Genomic DNA, 27,793 nt, shown 5'->3' with positions numbered 1-27,793 from the left:
GGTGAAGTCTCACTCCATTGCCCAGGCTGGAGTGTGGTGGCATGATCTCGGCTCACTGCAACCTCTGCCTCTTGGGTTCAAGTGATTCTCCTACCTCAGCCTCCCCATTAGCTGGGATTACAGGCACGTACCACCACGCTAATTTTTGTATTTTTAGTAGAGATGGGGTTTCACCATGTTGGCCAGGCTGGTCTCAAACTCCTGACCTCAAATGATCCACCCACTTCAGACTCTCAAAGTGCTGGGATTATAGGTATGAGCCACTGTGCCTGGCCAATAGTATCTATTTTTAACTACTGGCAAAATGGAAAGGCACCAAGCACAGATTTTTCAAGAAAACTGAAACAACAAAAACCTGAGTATGTGATCATAAGCAAATAAGAAATGTAGTGGCACTGTCACTCCTTGCACGCATTCATCTTAGTCCACTATAAACGTAAAGCCATGAAAATCTAATGATATAAGAAAATGACCTTAAAAACTTTAAATTATTAAGAAGACTATTAAAAATAAAGATATAGACCCATTACCAACATTAGAACCATGTCTAAATAAATACTGAGTCTTGAGTTATTAGCCTGTGATATTTGAAAACCACTGTGTGATCACAGTATTTTGATCAGTATAGTATGAAATAGTTTGTCTTCTTTATCTGTCCATTAAAATTACTTTTACACAAATAATGATAGCGTTAATACTATATATTTTTAATTCTATTAATAAATATGCATATGCTGCAAAGTACACTTTAATACAATAAACAAACAAGGGTATACACTCAGTTTTCTGATTACCAAGGGTGGAAGGAAGAAATCTTTTCATGTATTTACTATTTATAAGACATTTAGAAAACAGATGTAGTTCAGAACTAAGAAGGTCTCAAATAATCACCACATAGTTACTCTTTTTTTTTTTTTTTTTTTTGAGAGAGAGAATCTCACTCTGTTGCCCAGGCTGGAATGCAGTGGTGGGATCTCAGCTCACTGCAACCTCCACCTCCCAGATTCAAGCGATTCTCCTGCATCAGCCACTCCAGTAATTGAAATTACAGGCGTGGGCCACCACTCCTGGCAAATTTTTGTATTTTTACTAGAGACAGAGTTTCAGCATGCTGGCCTGGCTGTTCTCAAACTCCTGACCTTGGGTGACCCACCCACCTTGGCCTCCCAAAGTGCTGGGATTACAGGCGTGAGCCACCATGCCTGGCCACCACATAGTTACTTCTTAAGCACTCCTCTAGTACATCAAAAACTCTGGCCCTCTGAAAAGGAGCATGGTGAAGAGAGAGGAGGCTTATCACAGGTTTTCACTATTAGGATTATAATTTAAAAAATGTTTTAGTGGCAGGGTGCGGTGGCTCACGCCTGTAATCCCAGCACTTTGGGAGGCTGAGGCAGGCGGATCACGAGGTCAGGAGATCAAGACCATCCTGGCTGACACGGTGAAACCCTGTCTCTAATAAATACAAAAAATTAGCCCGGCATAGTGGCAGGCGCCTGTAGTCCCAGCTACTCGGGAGGCTGAGGCAGGAGAATGGCGTGAACCCAGGAGGCCGAGCTTGCAGTAAGCCCAGATTGCATCACTGCACTCCAGCCTGGGCGACAGAGCCAGACTCCGTCTCAAAAAAAAAAATAAAATAAAATAAAATAAAAATAAAAAATAAAAAAATTTTAGTGATGGGATATACAATTGAAACAATTTAGAGACTTTAATTTGGGACTGGAGATAATGTGAGCTTTCCCCTATCATATCTGTAATATTTCCTTTTCTCAGTCTGTACACTATTTAACCATTTTTATACTTATTAATAACGTTAATCCTTTGATTAAATACATGCTGAAATGGATAAATTCAGAAGTACATACGATTAGACAGGAAAAGAGAAAAAATCTGCAAGGTAAGTTATCACGGGAGAAGAGCACAATACACAAAAATCACACAATTTATCAATGTAATGCAAAAGAACAAGCAAGAATTAAAGGCACTAAATGAATACATTAAATGTGTTTTGTTATAAAAATTTCCCTACATAAAAGTCATACTTAAAACATATGAAAACTATGCAATCTGACCTTGGAAACATACCAAAGACTTTACATACGAAGGTGCAATTCCAAAAATGTGGGGAAGAAATATCAATTTGCTTTAGCTTTCTACAGCTAGCTCTATCAAGAGCCAAGTGTATGTATTGACTGAATAGCCCATAGATTGCTCTGGGAAATAATTTATTTTTAAATCAGGTTGACATTACAATCACAAAGCACTGCTGGCTGTGTGCAGGTTTATAGGTATTTTAAAAAGATTATTAACCAACGTTGTAATAATCTGTTTGTAACAAAGAATAGGAACCAAAGTGTACTTCTCAGGTAATAACTTACTTTTAGATCACTTTACTGAAAATCTAAACAGCTTCAAACTAACTCATCTCACCTTTACTTTTGCTGTAATACAATATATTAATTTGAATAAAATTTAAATGATTATTCCTTGAGAATTAGACATTGTTCTAGACTCTTGGGATCCAATGGTTCTTGTCATCAGATCTTTTAGAATATTATAAAATACAATTTAATAAAGCTAACCTCAACTCCCAGAAAACCAAAAGACATATATAGTCTTTTGAAGAAAAAAATGTAATAAACTTGTTAAAATAAGTTGTATTTCACAATATACATGCATTTAAACCAAGTTTCTTGGGTATATACACAGTAACAAAAGGAATAATATCTTCCTCAAGTGACAGACGACAAAATGGATAGCCTCAAATATCTATTAGGTATTTTCACTTTAAATACCTTCATATCATAATCAAAGTGTGTTACTTTACTATCAAACAAAGAAAAAACTTGAATGGTGATTTTAAAAGTCTTCTTTGATTAAGTTGATCATCTCAAATATTGCGAGAAAATATATTTAGGTATACGAAATGCCTTTTCAGTAATTTCACTTGCAATGTAACTCATTCTTACTTTTCTTAATAGTTTACTATTCCTTCAACATACCATAATAGTTAACAATATTTACAGGAGAATTTTCTTTTAAGTATATATTTGGCCGGGCATGGTGGCTCATGTCTGTAATCCCAGCACTTTGGGAGGCTGAGGTGGTTGGATCACCTGAGGTCAGGAGTTTCAGATCAGCCTGGACAACATGGAGAAACCCTGTCTCTACTAATAATACAAAAATTAGCTGGGAGTGGTGGCACACCCCTGTCATCTCAGCTACTTGGGAGGCTGAGGCATGAGAACTGCTTGAACCGGGGAGGTAGAGGTTAAAGCAAGCTGAGACAATGCCACTGCGCTCCAGTCTGGCCGACAGAATGAAACTGTGTCTACAAAAAAAAAAAAAAACTATGTATTTATTTTCCTGAATTTCTCAACTTCTAGTTATTTAATAATCCTAAAACAAAAGTAATGCTTTCTTGTTATACGTGCATTTTCACAGTGTCTTTATTTCTGTTTTTATCTCATTCTATTTTCATACGTGAAGAGTTTTACTAAGTTAATTCTTGGCTTTCTTTTAATTTTCTTTAAACCAGTAGTTCCCAAGCTTTGGTACACATTAGAATCACCTGATGAACTTTCAAAATTCCCAATATCCGGGTCACACACCGTTTGTCTTAACATATGTGTCTGTATTACTTTTTCCAAGTTAAAATTAATAATAATAAAACCCCGTGCCCACTCCCTGTCAAAGAGCAGACCTAGAAAACAACCAATATTTTAGTGCTGAAAGTCAAGAAAAAGAAACATATACCAAAAACAGAAATGTTATTTAAATCAAAAGGCAGATTGTTAAAACTGGAATTAATGGTAGCCTAACACATAATATAAATTCATTTCACCATAAATACAATACAGAAATAAAACTGTGGAAATGTTTCAGCATTTACAATCAGTGTAAAACTGCTCAAGAGAGTATTTCTGTGAAAATGAGAAAGGTGATTAATTTGTGAAGCCAAGCAAAGAAAACATGAATTCTAAATGAAAATAAGAATACTTTCAAGTAGAGTGTCCCAAATAGAAGCTTAACATTCACACACACACACACACACACACACACACACACACACACACACACACACACACCCCAGGGGTTTGGGAGAATTTCCATGTAAAATAATTTTGGGAAATTCTGGGTTAAATGAAGGTAAGCAGGGCTTTTCTTAATTAGGATGTCTTGGAATCTTAAATAACATAATGTGATTTTATAATCTCTGAGACAGGTATAATATGTGGTCCTGCTTAGAATTCACTGACCTCCAAACCGTTTTCCCTTTAAAGCATTTAATGCAACTAGCATTCCACAAACAGAAAACTGTTGGAGACGCATTTATAAATTTGGGAATTTGAGATGGTCTTCAAAATAAATATCAAGAATCCACTTCTACCTCATATCACTAATTTTCTTATCCTGTCAGTAATTATTCAATACCCCACACAACATAATCAAATCTCCAAAGATCATTAATTTTGGAATTAGTACCATACATTATCATATATAATTAAAAAATAGATTTTCAGTTACACTAAACATCAAATCAAAACAAAACCTGAGATAATCAACATATTCATCATGTGAAAGTATAAGTAAGCAATTTGTATGAAGATTGGAATGCTATACCTCATCAAATTCTTCAGTCATTTTTCTGATGATTTCTGCATTCTGCATATTTCGAAACATCTCTATTCTCACAGTACCTGTGGAACAACACATTTTATATTAATCTTTCAATTAGTCTTTCAGATCAATTTCCACTCTCTCAAGCATTAACAAGTTATCTGTGAGAATCCCAAAAGAATAACCTTCCAACATATATTTTATATTAAAACATAAAACTTTGTTTGATCAGGCCATTCTGACAGGACAGTACTCCTAAGAAGGAAAAGGAAGAATTTTGAAATTGCCATTTTTAACTATAAATAATGCCATAATTAGACATAACATCAGAAAGCTACCATAAAGTTCTAGATAGTTTAAATTATGTTAAATTGCTGATAAAAGTATATAATTTGGTACAATCTCTATGGTATGCAGTTTGGTAAATGTCTACCAAAACCACAAATTTACATACTCTTTGATCCACAGATTGTACCTGTAGCAAAACATCCACAGACTAACACATGTGCAAAGTAATGAATGTAAAAGGTTATCCCTGACGCACTGTTTGTAATTAAAAAAAAAAAAAAGGAAAGAAAGCCTATATGCTCATAAAGATCAGAAGAAATAAATAAAAAGGTGATACTAACGATGATGGTGGTGGCAGCTAACATTTGGGTGCTTACTATCTCCCGGGCACTTGATGCTTATACATTTAATCTTTACAACAGCCTTATGAAGAACATACTATTATTTCTGAGACAAGAGGCATCTAGAGGTTTAGCAACTTGCAAAAAAAGTTTCCCGGTATCAGACCCATGGTTTACATGCAGGCAGACTGGCTACTATGATTAACCACTACTCTTTATTGACTCTCAAAGTCAATGGAATCTATCAAAACTATAGATAGAGCTATCAAAAAATAAGCTATCTATGACTGATATGGAAAGATCTATAGGATATATTCAAACACAAAAAAGAATGGATATTGAAATATATTTGACTGAACATACATTAAAATATTTCTAGAAAGATACTCTAGTAAAACTGGTTGCCTCCAGGAAAGAGAAATGGGCAGTTGAGGTTTAGAAAAATAAGGGAGACTATATTCATACTTTTTGCACTTTAAAAATTTGAACTACATGAATATATTACTCAAACAAAATTATGAATAAATACATTTCAAATAAAAAATAAAATGTAAAAAACTAAACTGAAAGACACTGCTCTTAAACACTATCAGGTATTTGTGTAGTCCTTATCAATATGCACTCAGTAGAAGGCAAGAATAAGAATCCTTAACACAAGTTTGCCAGAAATACTGTGTTTTTGCTATCTGCTATCACAGGGCACGAAAGATGGAATATAAGGCTGGAAAATACACTCTTGTATAAATATCTATACAGACAACAATAAAAACAGTCTGTAATTGTAGTTGCGGTGATTACAACATACATCAGAAGCCTCAGGAAATAAGTCATCCTAGAGTGGCTCAATGCCTTTAGAATAAGACATAATAGGGTTTCTCAGGTCCACCAGTTCCCGGATATGGGACACTAGAAAAGTCACTTAATCTCTATGAAACTAGGATTTCTAATCTTTTAAGTGGTGATAATATCACTGCAGAGCAGAGAGCTTTTCTTCAATGTTCTAACTGCTACTGCCTGGAACATTACTTAGCACATGTGATGCCTTCAAACAAATAAATAAGGATGATAAGAGAATTAAATGAGATAACAAATATAAAGTATTTGGCATTGCACCTGTAACATAAAAGATACTCCGTATTAGACTCTCCTACTTTGGGCATTCATTTTTTTTTTTTTTTTGATACATTATCGTGCCCATTTTGGAAGCAAGCTAAAAGCTCCAGTTCCTAACTTGAGTTCTACAGGAAGTCAGATTCCTACGTATGCACAGATTCAAATACTGTTTGAAGAGAGGAGCTACCTCTTTTATCCCAAAACTAGAGAAAGTAATTCCAGTGGTTTTCCCATCACCTAGACCTATAGCATGCACCTCCAGAGTAGACATATCAGGTCCAAGAGCACTAAACACCTTGTTCAAAATGCCTAGTACCTATCATAGGGGTAAGTTAAGACAATGAAGAGGTAAATTGTCAGAAAAGGCAAGAAGGACCCAGAAAACTTTCTTATCCTCATATATATGAACCACACAGTTTAGAGAAATGTCTCAACCCTGTCCCTCCTCAGTCATTTTCAATTCTCCTCCTCCTCTATTCTATGATGTCAGCCAGGGCATAAACTCCAAGCCTTATATGCATCCCTCCAACTAGGTACACAAGTACGTAGAAGACTGAAAGTAGACAGAACTTTACTCAGCAGCAAAACAATTTATCCAAATATAACAAAAGGCTCTTTTAAGTTTATATTAATAATAGCTTTTGGCCGTGCGTGGTGGCTCACACCTATAATCCCAGCACTTTGGGAGGTTGAGGTGGGCAGACTGCTTAAGATCAAGAGTTTGAGACCAGCCTGGGCAACACGGCGAGACATCATCGCTACTAAAAATACAAAACAGCCGGGTGTGGACGGCACATGCCTGTAATCTCAGCTACTCAGGAGGCTGAGGCACAAGAATCTCTGGAACCTGGGAGGCTGAGGTTGCAGTAAGTTGAGATTGCACCACTGTACTCCAGCCTAGATGACAGAGCAAGACTCAAAAAAAAAAAAAAAAGTTTATAGCTTTTATGACACACAATTCTTGCTTAGCTCAAATTACTGAAGTCTAAGTGTGGTTAAAATACACTGTCTAACACACTTAGCAAAAGAGCCTTCCAAATAGTAGATGCTTTCTAAGCAATTGCTCCATGTATAAATCATTTTAAAGCTTTTCTTTTACAGAGTGGATTATAGCGCCTTAATAAATAAAATGTAATCTAGTTATGTACTAGAAATAATCCAAGCATGTGACAGGATCATTTTTATTGTCATCTAACTTTTTCTTTCTTTTTTTTTTTTTTGAGATTGTGTCTCGTTCTGTTGTCCAAGCTGGAGTGTGATGGCGCAATCTCAGCTCACTACAACCTCTGCCTCCCGGGTTCAAGCGATTCTCCTGCCTCAGTCTCCTGAGTAGCTGGGATTACAGGCACGCGTCGACACGTGTAATTATTCTCTACTAAAAACACAATAAATTTTGTATTTTTAGTAGAGACAGGGTTTCACCATGTTGGCCAGGCTGGTCTCGAACTCCTGACCTCATGATCCACCCACCTCGGCCTCCCAAATTGCTGGGATTACAGGCATGAGCCACCGTGCCTGGCCATTTTTTGTTTCATTTTTATATAACCTAGCCTGATAAAGAGCAAACTGCACATCAAGACTACATATAAATATGGATGGATTGGTAGAAAAAATCTGAGTCAGGAAAGGAGAAGAAATGTTGAGTCTACTAAAACTGAGAAGGGTTCACTAAACAAATACCAGTATACCAGAAATGTAGAACTTAACAGTTACCTAGTAATGCAGTGACTACATTTAAGAGTCTTTTTCAAGATTTGAGGAGGGGGTCTGGCAGAGAGGTAAAGAAAAAGACACTTTGATACCTTTCAAGCTTAATTGTAAATATCTTGGGATACATGGAATCTGTCTAAATAGTATGTGCAAAAAACAAACCCTCACAAATTATTATAAAGATACATTTTTGATACTTATAAATTTTTTAGAATGCCTTGAAAACAGAAATTGCTGTGACTACATCTGCAATGATGAGTCGGTCTCTAGATGGCAGCCTTCACTTTATAACAGTCCTTGTGGGGGAGGAAAAAAAACTAATGTATTTTTTCCTTTCTAAATACAAAAGATAAGTAAAATATTAAAGCAAATGTTTTAAAAAATCACGTATTGGCACATAACATGTGAGTACCGGTTAACTGCATCTTTCAAGACCGCACAGGATGCAGTCCATCTACACCAAGAACAGAAACTTTACCAAATACTAGAATATCAAATTGTACAGCTTGTTTGAGCCATGCTAGTATAGCCCAGGGCCAAAAGCAAGCACTACCCTAGCTAGAGCTATAGAACTGTTCAAAGATGTCCAAAGTATTTTCACCATATCTTCAAGAACTATTAAGTTCATATCAGTGCTAATGTTGTTCATGTAAGACTTAGAAGAAATGACTGTAAGAAAAATGTCTGTCTGCCACCTCAGTTTTATTACGACTATTAATAGGATTCAAGATAGGCAGGGTTTCTTGACCTGTGGCACATGGATTCCAAAGTACCTATGAATCATTTTAAAACACGAAAATTCATGTCTATGTATTTTTGTAGAGAAAGTCCCAAAATTTTCGGGATATTATTAAAGAAAATTGAGAACTCAGGCAAAAATTACACATTAGAGACAAAATGTCAACCAAAAAATTTTAGTGGTAGGGAACTAAAGGGAGAAATAAAATAACAATAAAAAATAATTCTAGAGAAGATTGTTACCTTTCATCGCATAGTATGGAAAAGCAAGGAGTAGAAAACGGAGAGTAGAAAAGGCTGAACTCTTCTCCTTTCTAATTAATGAGGCCATGAGTGAAATAATCTGATATAGGGAGAGCCAGGTTTCATTTCTAAATTCAGGGGGAAAAGCACAGAGAAGCTGCCCACATTGTTATAAAAATCCACAAATTACAGAGCAAAAAGTTTTATCAATTATCGTTTATAGATGACATTGTATAATTGGCTCCAGTTACATAATTTAAGATTTAAATATTTGAGACTATTTAAGATTCTTTGGCAGTTTCTTATCAGACTGCACAAATGATCAAGTCCTGTTTCTTCAACCTGTGCTTCAAAGCTATGTCACTAGGGGTCCCAGATAATCTCGAGTATACTTTGAAGTCTCTCACAACTTTTTTCAGGTACCACTAAGACTTTCTCAACTCATCTTTTGCCTAGAATACCTATTTTTCATTTTACAAAACTTTTATGGATGTGAGGAAAAGAACTGGTTGGGTTTAGTATTTCAGTCTCAAGGAATTTTTCTTAACTGAATTCCTATAGCATTTTAAAAATACATGCTTTCTATTTTAGAATAGTTTTAGACTAACAGAAAAGTTACAAAGACAGTATAGAGATCCCATACACATCAGATTCAGTATCCCTTATTGTCAACACCTAACATTAGTATAGTACAACTGTCACAACTAATGAGCCAATATTGATAATATTAATAACTAAAGCCCATACTTTATTCAGATTTCCTTAGTTTTTACCTAGTATCATTTTTGTTCCAGAATACCACCAAAGGTGGCAGCTGTCATGTCTTCTTAGACTCCTCTACACTGTCACACTTTCTCAGACTGTTTATCTCTAGAAGGAATTCATTTTGCATTATTGAAACTTGATACACATTATTAGCAATTTCCCACTTCCTGCTTCCCCCTCCCCCTGGCAATCACCCTTCTGCTCTCTCCTTCCATGAGTTAATATACCTCATGTAAGTGTAATCAAGCAGTTATTTGATTGATTTCTGTGTCTTTCTGTGGCTGGCTTATTTCATTTAGCATAATGCCCTCCAGATTCATCCATGGTTGTCACATATTGCAGAATTTTCTTCCTTTTTAAGGCTCAATAATATTCTATTGTATGTATATACTACATTTTATTTATCCATTCACCCATCCACAGACACTTTTTGGTGTTATTCCCATGAATTCATTGCCAAAACCAATGTCATGAAGCTCTTTTCCCTATGTTTTTCTTCTAAGAGTCTGTAAGTTTCAGGTCTTACGTTTAATTATTTAATCCATTTTGAGTTGATTTTTGTGTTAAAGTGTAAGGTAAGGGTCCAAACCAATTTCATTCTTTTACATGTGGATATCCAGTTTTCCCAAACACGATTTGTTGAAGACGATCTTTTCCCTACTGTATATTCTTGACCCCCTTGTCAAAGGTAAGTTGTCCATACATACGTGAATTATGTCTGGGCTCTCTATTCTGTTACATTAGTTGCTATGTCTATCTTCATACTAGTGCCAAACTGTTTTGTTTTTTTTTTTTGAGACAGGGTCTCACTCTGTCAACCAGGCTGGAGTGCAGTGGTATGATCATGGCTCACTACAGCCTTGACCTCCCCAGCTCAGGTGGTCCTCCCACCTCACCTCCCAAGTAGCTGGGACTACAAGCAAGCCCCACCATGCCCGGGCTAATTTTTTATATTTTTAGTAGAGACAGGGTTTCGCCACGTTGCCCAGGCTGGTCTCAAACTCATGGGCTCAAATGATTTGCCTGCCTCAGCCTCCCCAAGTGCTGGGATTATGGGTGTGAGCCACTGAACCCAGCTGATGTTTTAACTACTGTACTTTTGTATCATATTTTGAAGTTTGGAAGTGTAATGATTCCAGCTTTGTGCTCCTTTCTTCAGTCTGTTTTGGGTATTAAGAGTTCTCTGTGATTCCATATGAATTTTAGAATTTTTCTATTTCTGCAAAAAATCCCATTGGAATTTTGACAGAAATTTCACTGAATCAGTAAGACCCCTTTAGGCAGTATGGACATTTTAACAATATGAAGTCTTCCAATCCATGGACGCAAGATGTCTTTTCATTTGTTTGTGTCTCTTTTAATTTCTTTCATCAATGTTTTGTTGTTTTCAATGAGTCTTTTACCTCCTAATATGGTTTGGGTCTGTGTCCCCACTCAAACCTCATGTCAAATTGTAATCCCCAATGTTGGAGATGGGGCCTGGTAGGAGGTGGTTGGATCATGGGGATGGATTTCCCTTTTGGTGTTGTTTTCATGATAGTAGGTGAATTATCATGAGATCTGGTTGTTTCAAAGTGTATAGTACCTCTCCTCCCTCTCTTCCTCCTGCTCTGGCCATGTGAAGACGTGCCTGCTTTCCCTTCTAATTCTGCCATGATTGTACGTTTCCTGAGGCCTTCCTAGCCATGCTTCCTCTACAACCTGCAAAATCGTAAACATTAAACCTCTTTACTTTATAAATTACTCGGTCTCAGATACTTCTTTACAGCAGTAGGAATGGACTAATAACACCTCTTTAGTTAAGTTTATTCCCAAGTATTTTATTCTTTCTTATGCTATTGTAAATTGGAATGTTTTCCTGATTTTCTTTCAGAAAGTTCATTGTTAATGTATAGAAATGCAACTAAATTTATATGTTGATGTTGCATCCTGTTACTTTGCTGAATTGATTCATGAATTGTGACATTTTTGTAGAATAATTACAGTTTTCCTTTTTTTTTTTTCCCTTGAGACAGTTTCACACTTGTCACCAAAGCTGGAGTGCAATGGTATGATCTCGGCTCACTGCAACCTCCGTCTCCCAGGTTCAAGCGATTCTCCTGCCTCAGCCTCCTGAGTAGCTGGGATTACAGGCACCCGCCACCATTCTGGCTGATTTTTTTGTAGAGATGGGGTTTCACCATGTTGGCCAGGCTGGTCTTGAACTCCTGACCTCAGGTGATCTGCCCGCCTCGGCCTCCCAAAGTGCTGAGATTACAGGCATGAGCCACCATGCCCAGCCAGGTTTTCTATATATGAGATTATGTCATCTGTTAACAGAAACAATTTCACTTCTTCCTTTTTTTTTTTTTTTTTTTTTTTTTTTTGCTTGCCTAATAGCTCTGGGCAGAATTTCTGGTAATACACAGAATAGAAGTGGTAAGTGGGCATCCTCACCTTGTTCCTGATCTTACAGAAAAAGCTTTTAGATTTTCACCACAGAATATGTTAGCAATAAGCTTTGTATATACGGCCATTATTGTGTTCTATTTTCCTCTATTCCTAGTTTGCTGAGTTTTTTCTTTTAATATGAAAAGCGTGCTGGATTTTATAAAACTCTTTGTCTGGTATCTACTGAGATGACCAAGTGATTTTTATCCTTCATTCTGTTAATGTGGTATACCATATTAATTGACTTTCATTTGGTGAATGATTTAATATGCAGTTAAATTCGGTTGCTAGGCTTTTCTTTAGTACTTTTTGCATATATACTCATCAGGGATCTATACTGGCCTTTTTCTTTTTGTGGTATCTTTTTTTGTGATGTCTTTGCCTGGCTTTGGTATAAGAGTAATGCTGCCCACATAAAATGGGTTTACAAGTGTTCCATCCTCATCAATTCTTTGGAAAACACTGAGAACTGGCATTAATTCTTTAAATGTTTGGCAAAGTCACCATGAAGCCAAATGATCCTGAGACTTTTCTTTATTCTCCCAATCCGCCCACTGGTTACAGGTCTGTTCAGTTTTGTTTTGTTTTTTTTTTTTTTTGAGACAGAGTCTCACTCTGTCGCCCAGGCTGCAGTACAGTGGCACGATCTTGGCTTACCGCAAGCTCCGCCTCCCGGATTCACGCCATTCTCCTGCCTCAGCCTCCTGAGTAGCTGGGATTACAGGCGCCAACCACCATGCCCGGCTAATTTTTTGTATTTTTAGTAGAGACGGGGTTTCACCGTGTTAGCCAGGATGGTCTTGATCTCCTGACCTTGTGATCCGCCCGCCTCAGCCTCATAAATTGCTGGGATTACAGGCGTGAGCCACCACGCCTGGCCCAGCTTTTCTTTTTCTCCATAACTCAGTCTTGATAGGTTGTATGTTTCTAGAAATTTAGTCATTTATTCTAGATTATCCAATTTATTGGTGTAGAGTCGTTCCTTGTAGTCTCTTATGATGTTTATTATTTCTGGGACATCATCTGTTAAGTCTCTACTTCCATTTCTAATTTTCACACTTTACTTGTTTTTGATGACCACAAAGGTTTTAAGAAGCAGTGGTCAGGTATTTTATATAATGTCTTTCAATTTGTCTGATGCTTTTCTCACGGTTAGACAGGGTTTATGGATTTTTGGAAGGAAGGTAAAGAGAGAAATTGCCATCTTCATCATATAAAATCAAGTAACTATCAATACGACTAAATACTACTGATTATTAATCATGAACATCTAGATGCAATAGTGTTTGTCAGTTTTATCCTTTGTAAATTACACTTCTCCACCTCTTTCCACACTGTACTCCTTACAAGTCACTATGTACAGCCCACACTTAATGGGTAAGAAGTTAGGTTTCATTTTCTTTAAGATGATTTAGGTATCTACATAAATTTTTGTTAACTCCTTTTTTTTTTTTTTTTTTGAGAGAGAGAGAGAGAGAGAGAGAGAGAGAGAATGCTCTGTTGCCCAGGCTGGAGTGCAGTGGCACAATCCTGGCTCACTGCAGCCTTGACCTTCCAGAATCAAGCAATCCTCCCACCTCAACCTCTCCCACCTCCCACCTCTGCAAGCTAGAACTACAGGCAGGCATCACCACATCTGGATAATTTTTTTTTTTTTTTTTTGGCAGGGGGAAGAGGGGAGAGAGTTAGGGTTTCTCTGTGTTGCCCAGGATAGTCTAGAACTCCTCAACTGAAGCGATGCCCCCACCTCGGGCTCCCACAGTGCTCGAATTACAGGCATGAGCCAGCCCGCTCTGCCTCTTTTGAATTTCTGAATAGTTCATGTGTCTATTCTCAGTATTTTTTTTTTGAGACAGGATCTTGCTCTGTTGCCCAGGCTGAAGTGCAGTGGCAAAATCATGGCTCACTGCAGCCTCAACCTCTTGGCCTCCTCCCACCCAGCCTCCCAAGTAGCTGGGACTACAGGCGCACACCTGGCTAATTTTTCTATTTTTGTAGAGACACGGTCTCACTATGTTGTCCAGGTTGGTCTTAAACTCCTGGGCTCAACTGATCCTCCTGCCTTGGCCTCCCAAAGTGTTGGGATTATAGATGTGAACCACTGTGCCTGGCCTATTTGAAAGACATGAGAGAGAGACAGAGAGAGAGAGAGGCTGAAATTGAAAAATCTTAAGGCAAAATACTTCATATTCCAATCTCTTATTTTATAATTTTTATCCTGTTCTCTGCATACCCAACATGTTTTCTTTAAGTATAAACCCATCAGGATTACTTGTAGTTTTTTTGTACACTCTACCTAAAACAGTACCTGTACATGTCAGTCTACATTTGAAAGCTTTTTCAAAACCATGACAATAAGCAATTGAAACCTTCAAGTAGGCCCAAGAAAATCAAAACCTATGACAGCAGAAATTACATTACAACAATATACAAAGTAAATATGCAAATTATGCCAAAAGCATCAAAGTTTCAAAATTATTCATTTCCACAAAAAATTTTTTTGAAAAATTTCAGCATTACAAGTTACATTTACACACACATATACATATCATCCGAGGGAGAAATCACCTTACATTTATATATACAAGTTCAGTTTATGATAATGATATTGTAAACAATATTATTTATACAAATCCTTTCCCTGAAATGCTAAATAAAATATAAACAGCATTTTGAAAGCATCTGAAGCCATATGAAGCAGGAAGATATTAGGAGGACAATAAATAAAAACAGAAATTCAATATAGAGAGGCAATGCTGAAATCACTTTTTCTATGATGACCCTTGCTAAGCCTGTTTGTTTCAGTTGGGCAATCTGAGGTAGAGGGTCTAGAAGAAATAACTCTATAAAGTGAGGCCTCAAAGGATTACATCTTCAGGTTAAGGCTAAACCAGGGGTCAATTTATCACCTCATACTCTGGGGAAAATAAAGTTTTTCTGGTACTGCAAAGAGGGAGATAAATGTATCTAAGAAGTTATAATCAAACACTGGTGTTCTAACAAATAACTGAAAGAAAATCTCAAACTCTCTATTCAATTACAAATGGTCCTAGATTGGTAGTGCCCCTGGACACCTGTAAAGCAAATGCTAAATCCTCTCTTAGAGAAATGTAACTTAATCCTAGGATTCAAATAAATTTGAGAGGAAATTAGGAACTTGGAACAAAAAGCAACAAAATACACCAAGAAGAAAGGCAACATGCAAAAAACAAGCAAAAACAAGACCACAGAAACGGGCTCACAAAGACTTAAAATACTAGAATTATCAGATATAGATTAGAAAAGAAATAAACTTACCATGTTAAAAAATAAAAATACAAGTTTGAATATCCACAGGGGAACAATTCCATGGACCAAGTAGTTATAATTTACAGAAATGAACAATACACTAACTGAAATAAGGCTTAAGGGATTGGCATAGATTAAAAGAGTAAAAGAACTTTAAGATGGGGGGGATATTATTCAGAAAGCTGCACAGAAATTCAAAAATATGGAAAGATACACAGAAGAGAGTATAACAAATTTACACAAAGTTCCTGAAGGAGAAGAGAAATAAAATGGAAACAAAATTTAAAGAGATAATAATTAAGAAATCTTAGAACAAATGAAAAACGATACCCCCTGCCCCTGTCAAAATATATTCTATGCCTAGAGCAAAACATAATGAAACTCAGAAAACCAGAAATAAAGAGCAAAAATTAAATTTTGGGCCAGGCGTGGTGGCTCATGTCTGTAATCCCAGCACTTTGGGAGGCCAAGGTGGGTGGATCACAAGGTCAAGAGATCAAGACCATCCTGGCCAACATGGTGAAACCCTGTCTCTACTAAAATACAAAAAATTAGCCGGGTGTGGTGGTGCACGCCTGTAGTCCCAGTTACTTAGGAGGCTGAGGCAGGGGAATCGCTTGAACCCAGGAGGCAGAGACTGCAGTGAGCCAAGATCGCGCCACTGCACTCCAGCCTGGCAAGAGAGTGAGACTCTGTCTCAAAACAAAAAGTTCAAAGAAGTAGAGAAAACAAAGACAAATTCTTTGGTATTCAGGTAATTTAAAGACCAGAAAGAAGAGAAAAAGAAAATATAGAACAGGAGGGGCAAAAAACCACTGGTTCAATATAAAACTAATTACAGTGATTGTATTAAATGCAAAAGGGACTAAATGGTGCAATTAAAAGACAGACTGAATTAAAAAAATGCGATCCAGCTGTAAGTTGTAACAAGCGGCATCTAAAAGATACAGGAACAATAAAAGGAAAAAATAGAACACCAGAAAAACATGAAAAGTGGTAGGTTTCATTAATATTCAAATGAAACACTTTTAGAAAAAAAAAGTATTGCCAGAGATAAAGAGGAACATTAAATATAAAATATTGAGTTATAAAAAAGCTGGATGTCTGTATACATCTAATAACATATCAGGGAGTGGAGGGAGAGACAGACACAGGAGAGAGGGTAAGGAAGGGGAAAGGCAGTTAAGAAATCAAGGAAAAATACATAAATCTATAACCATGATGTGGGATTTTAATATACACCCCTCTCAGTAATCATCAGAACAAGCACAATAAATTAGAAGGATATAAAATATTTTAACAAATTTACTGAGCTAACAATGGACATAGTACACCTAAAAAATGCATAATACGCATGAATTTTAAGGGCACATGAAACATTAGCAAAAACTGTCCATACAACCTTGAGACAAGTCTACACAAAAGGGGACTGCAACTTACAGACCATTTCCTTTTGCCTCAAATTCAAGGAAGCTAAAGAAGAAAATACAAAAAGTTAACCAGAAAATTCTCATGCTTGAACATTTAAAAATATGCTTCTGAACAGGCACAGTGGCTTATGCCTGTAATCCCAGCATATTGTGAGGTTAAGATGGCAGGACTGCTTGAGTCCAGGAGTTCAAAAGTAGCCAGGGCAACATAGTGACCCCATCTCTAAAAAAGAAAAAAGAAAAATTAGCTAGTGTGGTGGCACACACTTGTGGTCCCAGCTACTTGGGAAGCTGAGGTGGGAGGATCATTTCTGCCCAGTTCAGGCTGCAGTATTCCGTGATCACATGACTCCATTCCAGCCTGGGTGAGACCCCATCCCAAAAAATAACCCAAAAAATAAAACAAAACAAAAACCATTAAAAAAAAAATGAAGAAGAAATATGCTTCTAAATAATCCATGTGTCAAGAAAAAGCTATAATTAGGAATTAGAAAACATTTAAAATTAAACTAATGAAAAGGGACATCTGTAATACACAACTATATATATACACAAATATGCACACACGCACTCAGGCACACACACCACACACACACACTATATATATATATATATATATCGAATATTATAAATATATAAATAATATATATGGAATATTATAAACAACTTTATAAAATAAATTTTAAAATTTAGATAAAATAGAGAGTTTCCTAGAAAAATCTGGTTTATCAAAATAATAAAAACACCAGAAGCTGGGCATGGTCTTGCATGCCTGTAGTCCTAGCTACCTGGGAGGCTGAGGCAGGAGAATCTCTTGAAGTCCAGAGTTCAAGACCAGCCTGGGAAACAAAGCGAGTCTCTAAATAATAATGATAATAATAAAATACCTCAATAGTGCTAAATGAGTTTTTAAAAAGTGAATCACGACTGGGCGCAGTGGCTCAAGCCTGTAATCCCAGCACTTTGGGAGGCTAAGGCAAGCAGATCACTGGAGGTCAGGAGTTTGAGACCAGCCTGGCCAATATGGTGAAATCCCATCTCTACTAAAAATACAAAAACAGCCGGGCATGGTGGCTCACGCCTGTAATTCTAGCTACAAAGGAGGCTGAGGTAGTAGAATCCGCTTGATCCCGGGAGGCAGGGGTTGCAGTGAGCCGCATTTGCGGCACTGTACTCCAGCCTGAGCGACAGAGCTAGACTCTGTCTCAATCAATCAATCAATCAATCAATCAATCAATCAATCAAGTATACAATTTAATGATTAAAAAAAAGAATCAGTAGCTTGAAATCATCCAACAAAACACTTCAGGGTCCAGATGCCTTGAATTCTACCAAACATTCTGGAAAGAAATAATTCAAAAAAAAAAAACAGAAAAAGAAGGTATTGTTTGCAATTCATTTTGTGAAATTAGCAAAGTTTTCATAACAAAACTTGAAATGGAAAGAATGAAAGGGGAAAAGGACAAGCAATCTCACTGATAAATACAGATATAAAAACCCTAAGCAAGATACTAGCAAACCAAACCTAGCAATAATTTAAAAAATATACCATGACCAAGTTGAATTCATTCTAGGAATGCATATTAAATTTTACATTAAAATATCAGTGGTAGACATGCTTTTCTGAAAACCTAAAACCGCTCTAAAAAAATAAACTCTATTTTTAAACAATCATTACTTATAATGAAATTTTTAAATGCTGAAAGTCCAGAAATAAATTTAATAACGGATGTATAGACCTTTTCACATATACATCCCCTTCAAAAAATCCTCTAAAATACTTGGCGGAGGGGATGAATATATGCAGAAATAAACACAATGATCACAAACTGAAAGATTCTATTTTATCAAAATGTAAATTCATCCCCACCGATATACAGCAGTAGTTGTTCAAGTAGGAATGGGGTTCTACTGACATTTTGTGGATAGAGGCCAGGGATGCTGCAAAATGTCCTACGATGCAAGAATGCTTCCCACGACAAAGACTTTCCAGTCCAAAAACTCAATAGTGTCAAGATTGAGAAATGCTAATATCCATACAGATTCAACATAATTCCATTTAAAACTCCAACGAGTTTGCTGATAGAACTTGACATTCGTTTTTGTTTGTTTGTTTTTTTGAGACAGGGTCTCTCACTCTGTCACTCAGGCAGGGGTACAATGGTGTGAACATAGTTCACTGCAACCTTCACCTCCTGGGCTCAGGCAATCCTCTCGCCTCAGCCTCCCAAGTAACTGAGACTACAGGCACACACCACCACGCCCCACTAATTTCTGCATTTTTTGTAGAGGCAGGGTTTTACCATGTTGCCCAGGCTGGACACCAACCCCTGGGCTCAAGAGATTCACCCACCTCAACCTCCCAAAGTGCTGGGATTACAGGCATGAGCCACTGTGCTTGGCCCACAAACTAGTTTCTAAAATATATACAAAAATACAAAAGCCAGTAAGTTTCTAGTCAAGAAATTTTTTGGCCAGGTGCGATGGCTGATGCCTGTAATCCCAGCACTTTGGGAGGCTGACGCGGGCAAAACTCTTGAATCCAGGGGTTCGAGACCAGCCTGGGCAGCATTTGAAACCCTGACTCTGCAAAAATGCCAAACAATTAGCCAGGTGTAGTGGTGGTGCATGCCTGTAGTCCCAGACACTTGGGAAGCTAACGTGGGAGGATCACCTAAGCCCAGGGAGGTTGAGGCTGCAGTGAGCCAAGATCGCACCACTGCACTCCAGCCTGGGTTACAGAGTGAGACACCATTTTAAAAAAAGAAAAGAAAAGAAAGTTAGTTTTCCATCTAAGAGACCAATTAGCAGAATAGAGAACCCAGAAAAACTCTCTCCTGTAAAAGGATACTTGATATATGCTAATGGGGTCATTGTACAATCGAGAAAAATTGAAGGACTTTTCACACTTAAAAAACTGAAATCTAGATGACATAAAAACCTAAATTTGAAGGACTAACTTATACATGACTAACTAAACTTCACATAAACTAGAAAGCTTTTATAAGAAAACAGGAGAGTACCTTCATGACCACCGTGTAAACAATTTTTTAATTTTAATTTTTATTTATTTATTTTTTTGAGATGAAGTCACACTCTGTTTCCCAGGCTGGGGTGCAGTGGTGTGAGCTCGGCTCACCGTAACCTCCGCCTCCCAGGTTCAAGCGATTCTCCTGCCTCAGCCTCCTGAGTAGCTGGGATTACAGGTGCCCACCACCGTGCCCAATTTTTTTATTTTTAGTAGAAACAGTGTTTCACCATGTTGGCCAAGCCAGTCTTGAACACCTGACCTCAAGTGATCCGCCTGCCTTGGCCTCCCAAACTGCTATTACTGCAGGCATAAGCCACAGGGCCTGATCAATAATTTCTTAAATATGACACAAAAAGCCCATAAAATAAATAACAAATAAATTTGGTTACACTTAAAAATTTAAAACTCATGTTCATTCATTCTTTCAATAAATAATTATAGGTGCTAGAGATACAAAGAGAACAAAGACAGACAAAAATCGCTTCCTTCAAGGGATAATGTATCAAAATAAAAGAGAAAAAGCAGGCTGCAAGATGGAAGAAGAAATCTGCAATATATATAACAAAGGAGATTAGTATTAACACTTTTTTTAAAATCCTGGCCAGGTGTGGTGGCTCACGCCTGTAATCCCAGCACTTTGGGAGCCCAAGGTGGGCAGGTCACCTGAGGTCAGGAGTTTGAGACCCGCCTGGCCAACATGGAGAAACCTCATCTCTACTAAAAATACAAAAATTAGCCAGGCGTGGTGGCACATGCCTGTAATCCCAGCTACTTGAGAGGCTGAAACAGGAGAATCGCTTCAACCTGGGAGGTGGAGGTTGCAGTGAGCCGAGATTGCGCCGCTGCACTCCAGCCTGGGAAACAGAGTAAAACTCGTGTCTCAAATAAAATAAAATAAAAATCTTACAAAACAATAAAGGACAAAAGGTAACATCCCAATACAGTAATTTGTAGAAGACTTTATGCAGTTCATGCAAGAGAAAATTCTCATGGTTAACCGTTATGTGAAAAAGTAGTCCATCTCAATAGTAATCAAAGAAATATAAATTAAAACCACAATGTGATATTTGTAATCCTACTCAACAACATAAAACTAAAAATACTGGCAATATTATCTATGAGCAAAATATGTGAAGCCATCCGAATTCTGTGTGACATCACTTGACTAAAGCATGAAAAGTTACAACTACTTCAGAGAAATTTAGCATCATCCACAAAAGTTGCATATCTTATAACCCAGCAATTCCACCCCTCAGTACACAAACTAGAGCATCTTGTGCATGAATACCAAATTAATATGTGCAAAAGATAGCTTTTAGTAACACTGTCTACATTACCCAAAATTTTCCTTCAAGAATGGGAAGTATAAATAAACTGGTATATTCATATAAGGTATACTTTACAGTAGTTCTCAAAATGGGGTAATTTTGCTTCCCAAAATTGAACATTGGGAAACTTTTGCAGACATTTTTGCTTGTTACAAACTGCAGGGGAGGGAGAAAGAAATGTGCTACTGGTATCTAACAGGTAGCGGCCAAAGGCACTTTATATTCAGTCTTCTGTATATATAAGATGTCACAATTTAAAACGATTTAAGAAAGATAACACTGAACTACCTATCTATCTATCTATATATATACATACACACTGTACAGGTGAGGAGATAAGAATTCATTAAAATAGACTGCTAAAGAGAATACTGATTAATATACAATAAAGTCATATAAGCACTGGTTAGTTTCTATCCCCCAGATGCTGATACTAAAACAAGGATGCCAGTGCAAGTAATTTATTTAGAAGGACAACCCATAAAATACCAGTAATGCAGTAGAGATATGAAACAACAAAAAGAAAAATAACAATTAAAAAAAGCAGACAATAAAGAGTATGTTATCTAGCCAATTACAATTGTAGGTAACTGGAGCCTAATTAAGCTCCTTGAGAAACTGCAGTCAGAGTAGGCCATGCACTTCAAAATGATCCCACTGATAGGCAAAGGAATTGGGGTATTTATACACTAACTCCCAGTCAGTCACTTGTTAAAGCCATGGTGCCCAAACTGTGCACTGAGATGTCCCGAGGGACTCACACAAAATGATATGGGCAAGGTGGATATTTTAAATATTCAAAGGAAAACAATACAATATTTGATATTTGTCAAGTACCACAGGAACTATTAGCATGAGGCAACTTGCAATCTCAACATCTGGTCCTTTATTCCTGTTGATAATGCCCTATCTTTGAGAGGCTGAGTTTCAACAAGGGCTATCAAAAAACCAATATAAGACAGGAAATGAAGATAATTCAAAATGTGAGAAGCTATACAATGCCCAACACATCTGTACACACATTAGTAAGTAACTGCAGTTATTTGAGAAATGAATACAATTTTTTTCAATTATGTATGTCATTTTCTAAACGGCTACTAAGTTGTGAGGACCTAAATAAATAGTTTGGACATAACAACTTCCTGAAAGGAACTGTTAGGTATTTCTTTTGGCTTATAGATGCCATGAAAAAATCACTGAGACACTAATTAGCCAGCGAACTGGGTTAAGTTCAGGAAACTCTTAGATTCAGTGCTCCTAGATGATTAATTCTCTGGCAATTCTGCACTCCTAGAAAGCCCTGAGGCATCTGGAACTTCTCTGTTAGGCACAAAAAGAGCAAAATAGAAACATTCCTTGTTATATTCAACTAAGAAAGAAGGTTGCTTTTAACCACCAACTTTCAAGTTTGATCAACAATCCTTATTAAAAAGAAGCACATCTGTCAATGAAAACTACTTATCAAAAACCATGTATTTCTGAAATTAGTTATGTTTAAGTACATACCAAAGTAAATATGTACGTGTATCAACAAGGTATATTTAGCAATGGTAATACTTTGAATATATGGAGAACATATCTTCATTTTGCTATGCATAATTCCCTGAATACATGCTATAATTCTGTGTTCTTAGTTCTCTCATAACTTATTCCAATAAACACTTACGAATTTATATAGCTTTAGAATGCAACTCTAAGTCAACAGTGTTTAAATCAACTTGACCTTTGCATTTTTCCCACTTCATTGATACTGAATATATCTATTACTACTACATATTGAGTTAGCCTATTCTGAGGTTTCCAATGGTAAACAGGATTCACTCCAGCTGGTTCAAATGAAGAGACTACAGATGTTTCAGCAGAGTTAGAAAAACAACTATGGGTGCTAATGCAACTTGATAGCTAAATTAGAAAACCAATACTGCACCCTAGGGCTTGGCTCAAGAGCCAAGATGACAAAATAATGATAACAGGGATACTGGAGCCAATGAAGGAGGAGCTGTTCATACTATTCACTCATGAAAAGATGTTCCACTTTGTTTTGTCATTGTTGGTGATATCACTTCTAGCCGGGAACTTGGGTGGGGACAGGCGGCGAATTGTGATTTTTTTTTTCTCCCTTTCCTTGTTGTCTTCCCACTTTAGGTCAATTTTTAAAACACTCTTTTCGTCCTTGGTTCTTATGCAGCTTTAGGGGAAAATGGGCTCACACAGTAAAATGCCAATCTAGATTTTGGATATTAATGTGCAAGACAAGGAGTCCTTATAAAATGCAAATCTTATCTCAACATATATTAGAGATAGCAGCCTTTGTAATACAAAAAAATTTCCCCCACTTGTCCCTTGTCGTTGTACTTTCCCTATAATGTGTCTCCATCTTACAAATTTTTTGTTTTCTTATGTCATTTATGAATCTTTGCTAACTTACAGATTTTTGAGTCAGTTAATTGCGAGTCAGTTAATAAAAAGGTCTTCCCCACTCCGTGGTTATAAAGGAATTCTTAGTTTTCACTGAGTGCTTGTATTATTTTTCTTTGTATTTGTTGTTTGTTTTTGCTCTTAAACTCTTGATGCACTGGAAATTTATCCTGGTTTACACCATCACAGTGAAATGTAAATCTGAAAGAATTTTTCCCCTCACTTTTGTCTTGAAAAGGGGGTCTTTAAATCTTCTAACTGGCTGTAGGATAGTAATTTTTCTCTATAAATTCTGTATCTCAATATATTATGGAATTATTTTATTGCTTATAATAGTTTTGCAAACTGATTCTCCTGAGTTTTCTAAACATGCAATATTATTTTGAATAACATCATTTTAAAAACAGTGATCGACCGGGCGCGGTGGCTCACGCTTGTAATCCCAGCACTTTGGGAGGCCGAGGCGGGCGGATCACAAGGTCAGGAGATCGAGACCACGGTGAAACCCCGTCTCTACTAAAAAATACAAAAAATTAGCCGGGCGTGGTGGCGGGCGCCTGTAGTCCTAGCTACTCGGAGAGGCTGAGGCAGGAGAATGGCGTGAACCCGGGAGGCGGAGCTTCCAGTGAGCCGAGATTGCGCCACTGCACTCCGGCCTAGGTGAAAGAGCAAGACTCCGTCTCAAAAAAAAAAAAAACAAAAAACAGTGATCATAATTACTTCTTTTTATTGTCCAAATGTGTTGGCTTATATATCCAATATAATGTTAAATAAGAGTTGTGAGGCTGGGTATCCTTGTCTTCTTTGACAGTGACAATGACTACTGGTTTCCCTTGAGCATGACACTAGCTTTGGGGTTAAAACATTATTTTTTTCATTTTTGTACTTTGACATAATTTTAGATTTACAGAAAAGACAGCAAAGTACAAAGAATTTCTGAATACCTTCCACTCAAATTCTTCCGATGTAAACATTTTACATCCGTTTTATCCTTCTTTCACTCTTCATATACACATGCATTTGTTCTGAATAAGTGTTTAGCTACAGACATGATATTCCTTTACTCTTTAATATTTCAGTGTGTATTTTCCCCAAATAAACCTATTATACAACCACAGTATAGTACAATGTTCCAAAGCATAAGATTAACAATTGATACTATATATGTTCTAATCCACAGAACTAATTAAGATTTCACATGTGTCTCAATAACGTCCTTTATGCCAAAAGAAATTCTAAGATCATGCACTGCAGCCACCTGTCACGTTTCTTCAGTCTACTTTAAACAGTTTCTGAGTCATTTCTTTTTTTTTTTTTTTTCAGACGGAGTTTCGCTCCTGTTGCCCAGGCTGGAGTGCAATGGTGTAATTTCAGCTCACTGCAACCTCTGCCTCCTGGGCTCAAGCGATTCTCCCGCCTCAGCCTCCCAAGTAGCTGGGATTACGGACGCCCACCACCACACCCGGCTAATTTTTGTATTTTTAGTAGAGACGGGGTTTACCACGTTGACCAGGCTGGTCTTGAACTCCTGACCTCAGGTAATCCGCCCAAAGAAATTCTAAGATCATGCACTGCAGCCACCTGTCACGTTTCTTTACTCTAAGCTAGAACAGTTTGAGTCATTTCTTTTCTTTTTTTCTTTTTTTGAGACGGAGTTTTGCTCCTGTTGCCCAGGCAGGAGTGCAATGGCATGATCTTGGCTCACTGCAACCTCTGTCTCCTGGGTTCAAGTGATTCTCCTGCCTCAGCCTCCCAAGTAGCTGGGATTGCAGGCGCCTATCACCATGCCCGGCTAATTTTTGTATTCTTAGTAGAGATGGGGTTTCACCACGCTGGCCAGGCTGGTCTCGAACTCCTGACCTCAGGTGATCTGCCCACCTCAGCCTCCCAAAGTATTGGGATTACAGGTGTGAGTCACCACACCCGGCATTTCTGACTATTTCATGACACTGACATTTTTGCAGAGTACAGGATAGTTATTTTGAAGAATATAACTCAATTCAAGCTTGTCTTATATTTCTTCATGAGTAGATTCAGACTATGCACTTCTGGCAAGAATATTACAGAAGTGATGTTGAGTTCTTCTAAGGGCATTTCAGAAAGCACATAATAGCAATTAGCTCCTTAACTTGCAATGTTTGCTTTTATCATTTGTTAAGGTGGTATCTATCAAGTTTCTACATTGCAAAGTTTCTATTTTACCCTGTAAATAGTAGATATCTTGAAAGGAGACATTTTGAGACTGGGTAAATATTGTGCTCTTCATCAAACTTCTCCCCGACCCCACTAGTTTCATAGCCCACTTACTGAGTTCCAAAGTTACGTTGGTTAGTAATTTTACACCTTTCAGTGTGGTTGTTATTATGGTGTAAAGGTTATTTGTTCTGTTTGTATTCATTTTTAGGATATTCCCCCTCCGTCTTCGTTGATTTTGTTTTCTTGGGGATTTGAAATATTAAGATAGCTCCAAAAGTCAGAACTATTCAAAAACTATAAAACTATATTCAAATTCAGTATCATTCCCTCACCTCAATTCCCTCTAAACTTTCACACACACACACACACACACACACGCACACACTCTCTCTCTCTCTCTCTCTCTCTCACTCATTAGGTAACCAATTTATTACTGTCAGGTTTTTCTTTCCTGTATTTCTTTTTGGTGAAATGAACTGTTATTTTCCCTTCTTTCTTACAAAAACAAAAAAAAACAAAAAAACAAAAAACAAAGTTGCATACTTTAGATATTATTCTGCACTTTGTATTTTGCCCTAAAAATATATCCAGAGAAAGGCCGGGTGCGGTGGCTCACCCCTGTAATCCCAGCACTTTAGGAGGCCAAGGCGAGTGGATCATGAGGTCAAGAGTTCAAGACCAGCCTGACCAACATGGTGAAACCCCATCTCTACTAAAAATACCAAAAAAATTTAGCTGGGCATGGTGGTGCGTGTCTGTAATCCCAGCTACTCAGGAGGCTGAGGCAGGAGAACTGCTTGAACCCGGGAGGCGGAGGCTGCAGTGAGCTGAGATCGCGCCACCGCGCTCCAGCCTGGGTGACAGAATAAGACTCTGTCTCAAAAAAAAAAAAAAAAAAAATACAGGGAAAATCCTACATCCATTCACAGACATCTTCCTCATTCTTTTTTACAGTAGCACAAAACTCCAACATGTAGCTACACTACAGTTCAATCACTGTCTTATATATGAACATTTGGATTGTTTCCAATATTTTCCAATAACAAATAATGTTGCATTAATTTTGTGTACCTATTTTCTTACTGCTGAAGGTATATATATTCAAGGTAAAATTCCAGAAGTAGGATGGTTGAGTCAACAGATAAAACATAAATATAGATTTGGTAGATATTCCTGGATACCTTTACAAAAGAGTTTATCAATTTGTATTCTAACCAACAATGTAACAGTGTCTGCTTTCCCCCACCACAGCCTGAACAACAGAATGTTATGATTTTAAACTTGTGCCAATCTGATAGGTAAAAAGAAATGGTAACTAAGTATAGTTTTAATTAGTAAATTCCTTTTGTAGTAAGTAAAAAATGTTTTCTTTTCATATGTTTACTAATGTCTCATAGGTACTTAGGTCTATGTCAGGATTTTTATTATATTCTACTGATGTAAAAGACAGTGTGCTTTCTTCATAAATCATATTAAGAAAATATGCTTCTATGCCCCTTTAACAAAAATGTTTTAACACCCATTTTGTCAAATGTCTTTTCAGGAACTATAAAGGTAGTCAAAAGAAAAATGGGCAAAGGATAGGAACAGAGAATTCAAAGAAAAAACAGTAATGGTTCTCAACCCTCATTCATTAGAGAAATACAAATTAAAACCATCCCATACACAAAAATTAACCATGGATTAACAGCCTAAATATAAAATCCAGCCTCCAGATTTGTGAGCAATAGCCATTAGAAGGAAACATAGAGGTAAATCTTCATGACCTTGAATTTGGCAATGGATCCTTAAATTTGACACATGTATGAGGAAGGAAGGAAGGAAGGAAGGAAGGAAGGAAGGAAGGAAGGAAGG

General features: G+C 37.1%; 1 protein-coding gene across 3 annotated transcripts in view; it reads right to left on the bottom strand.

Annotated features, from left to right (window-relative positions):
- The window catches only part of STAG1 (STAG1 cohesin complex component), a 415,512-nt gene that overhangs the window by 198,217 nt on the left and 189,502 nt on the right, over positions 1–27,793 (bottom strand). For all 3 annotated transcript variants that reach the window (XM_032143857.2, XM_032143858.2, XM_058433515.1), the window contains one exon: positions 4,624–4,700. In XM_032143857.2, the coding sequence (XP_031999748.1) occupies positions 4,624–4,700 (77 nt within the window). The remainder of the gene's footprint in view (positions 1–4,623; positions 4,701–27,793) is intronic.

This window comes from Hylobates moloch, unplaced genomic scaffold, assembly GCF_009828535.3.
Source record: "Hylobates moloch isolate HMO894 unplaced genomic scaffold, HMol_V3 SCAFFOLD_22, whole genome shotgun sequence".
NCBI classification, from domain to species: Eukaryota; Metazoa; Chordata; class Mammalia; order Primates; family Hylobatidae; genus Hylobates; species Hylobates moloch.
This window is presented reverse-complemented; position numbering and strand designations above follow the sequence as displayed.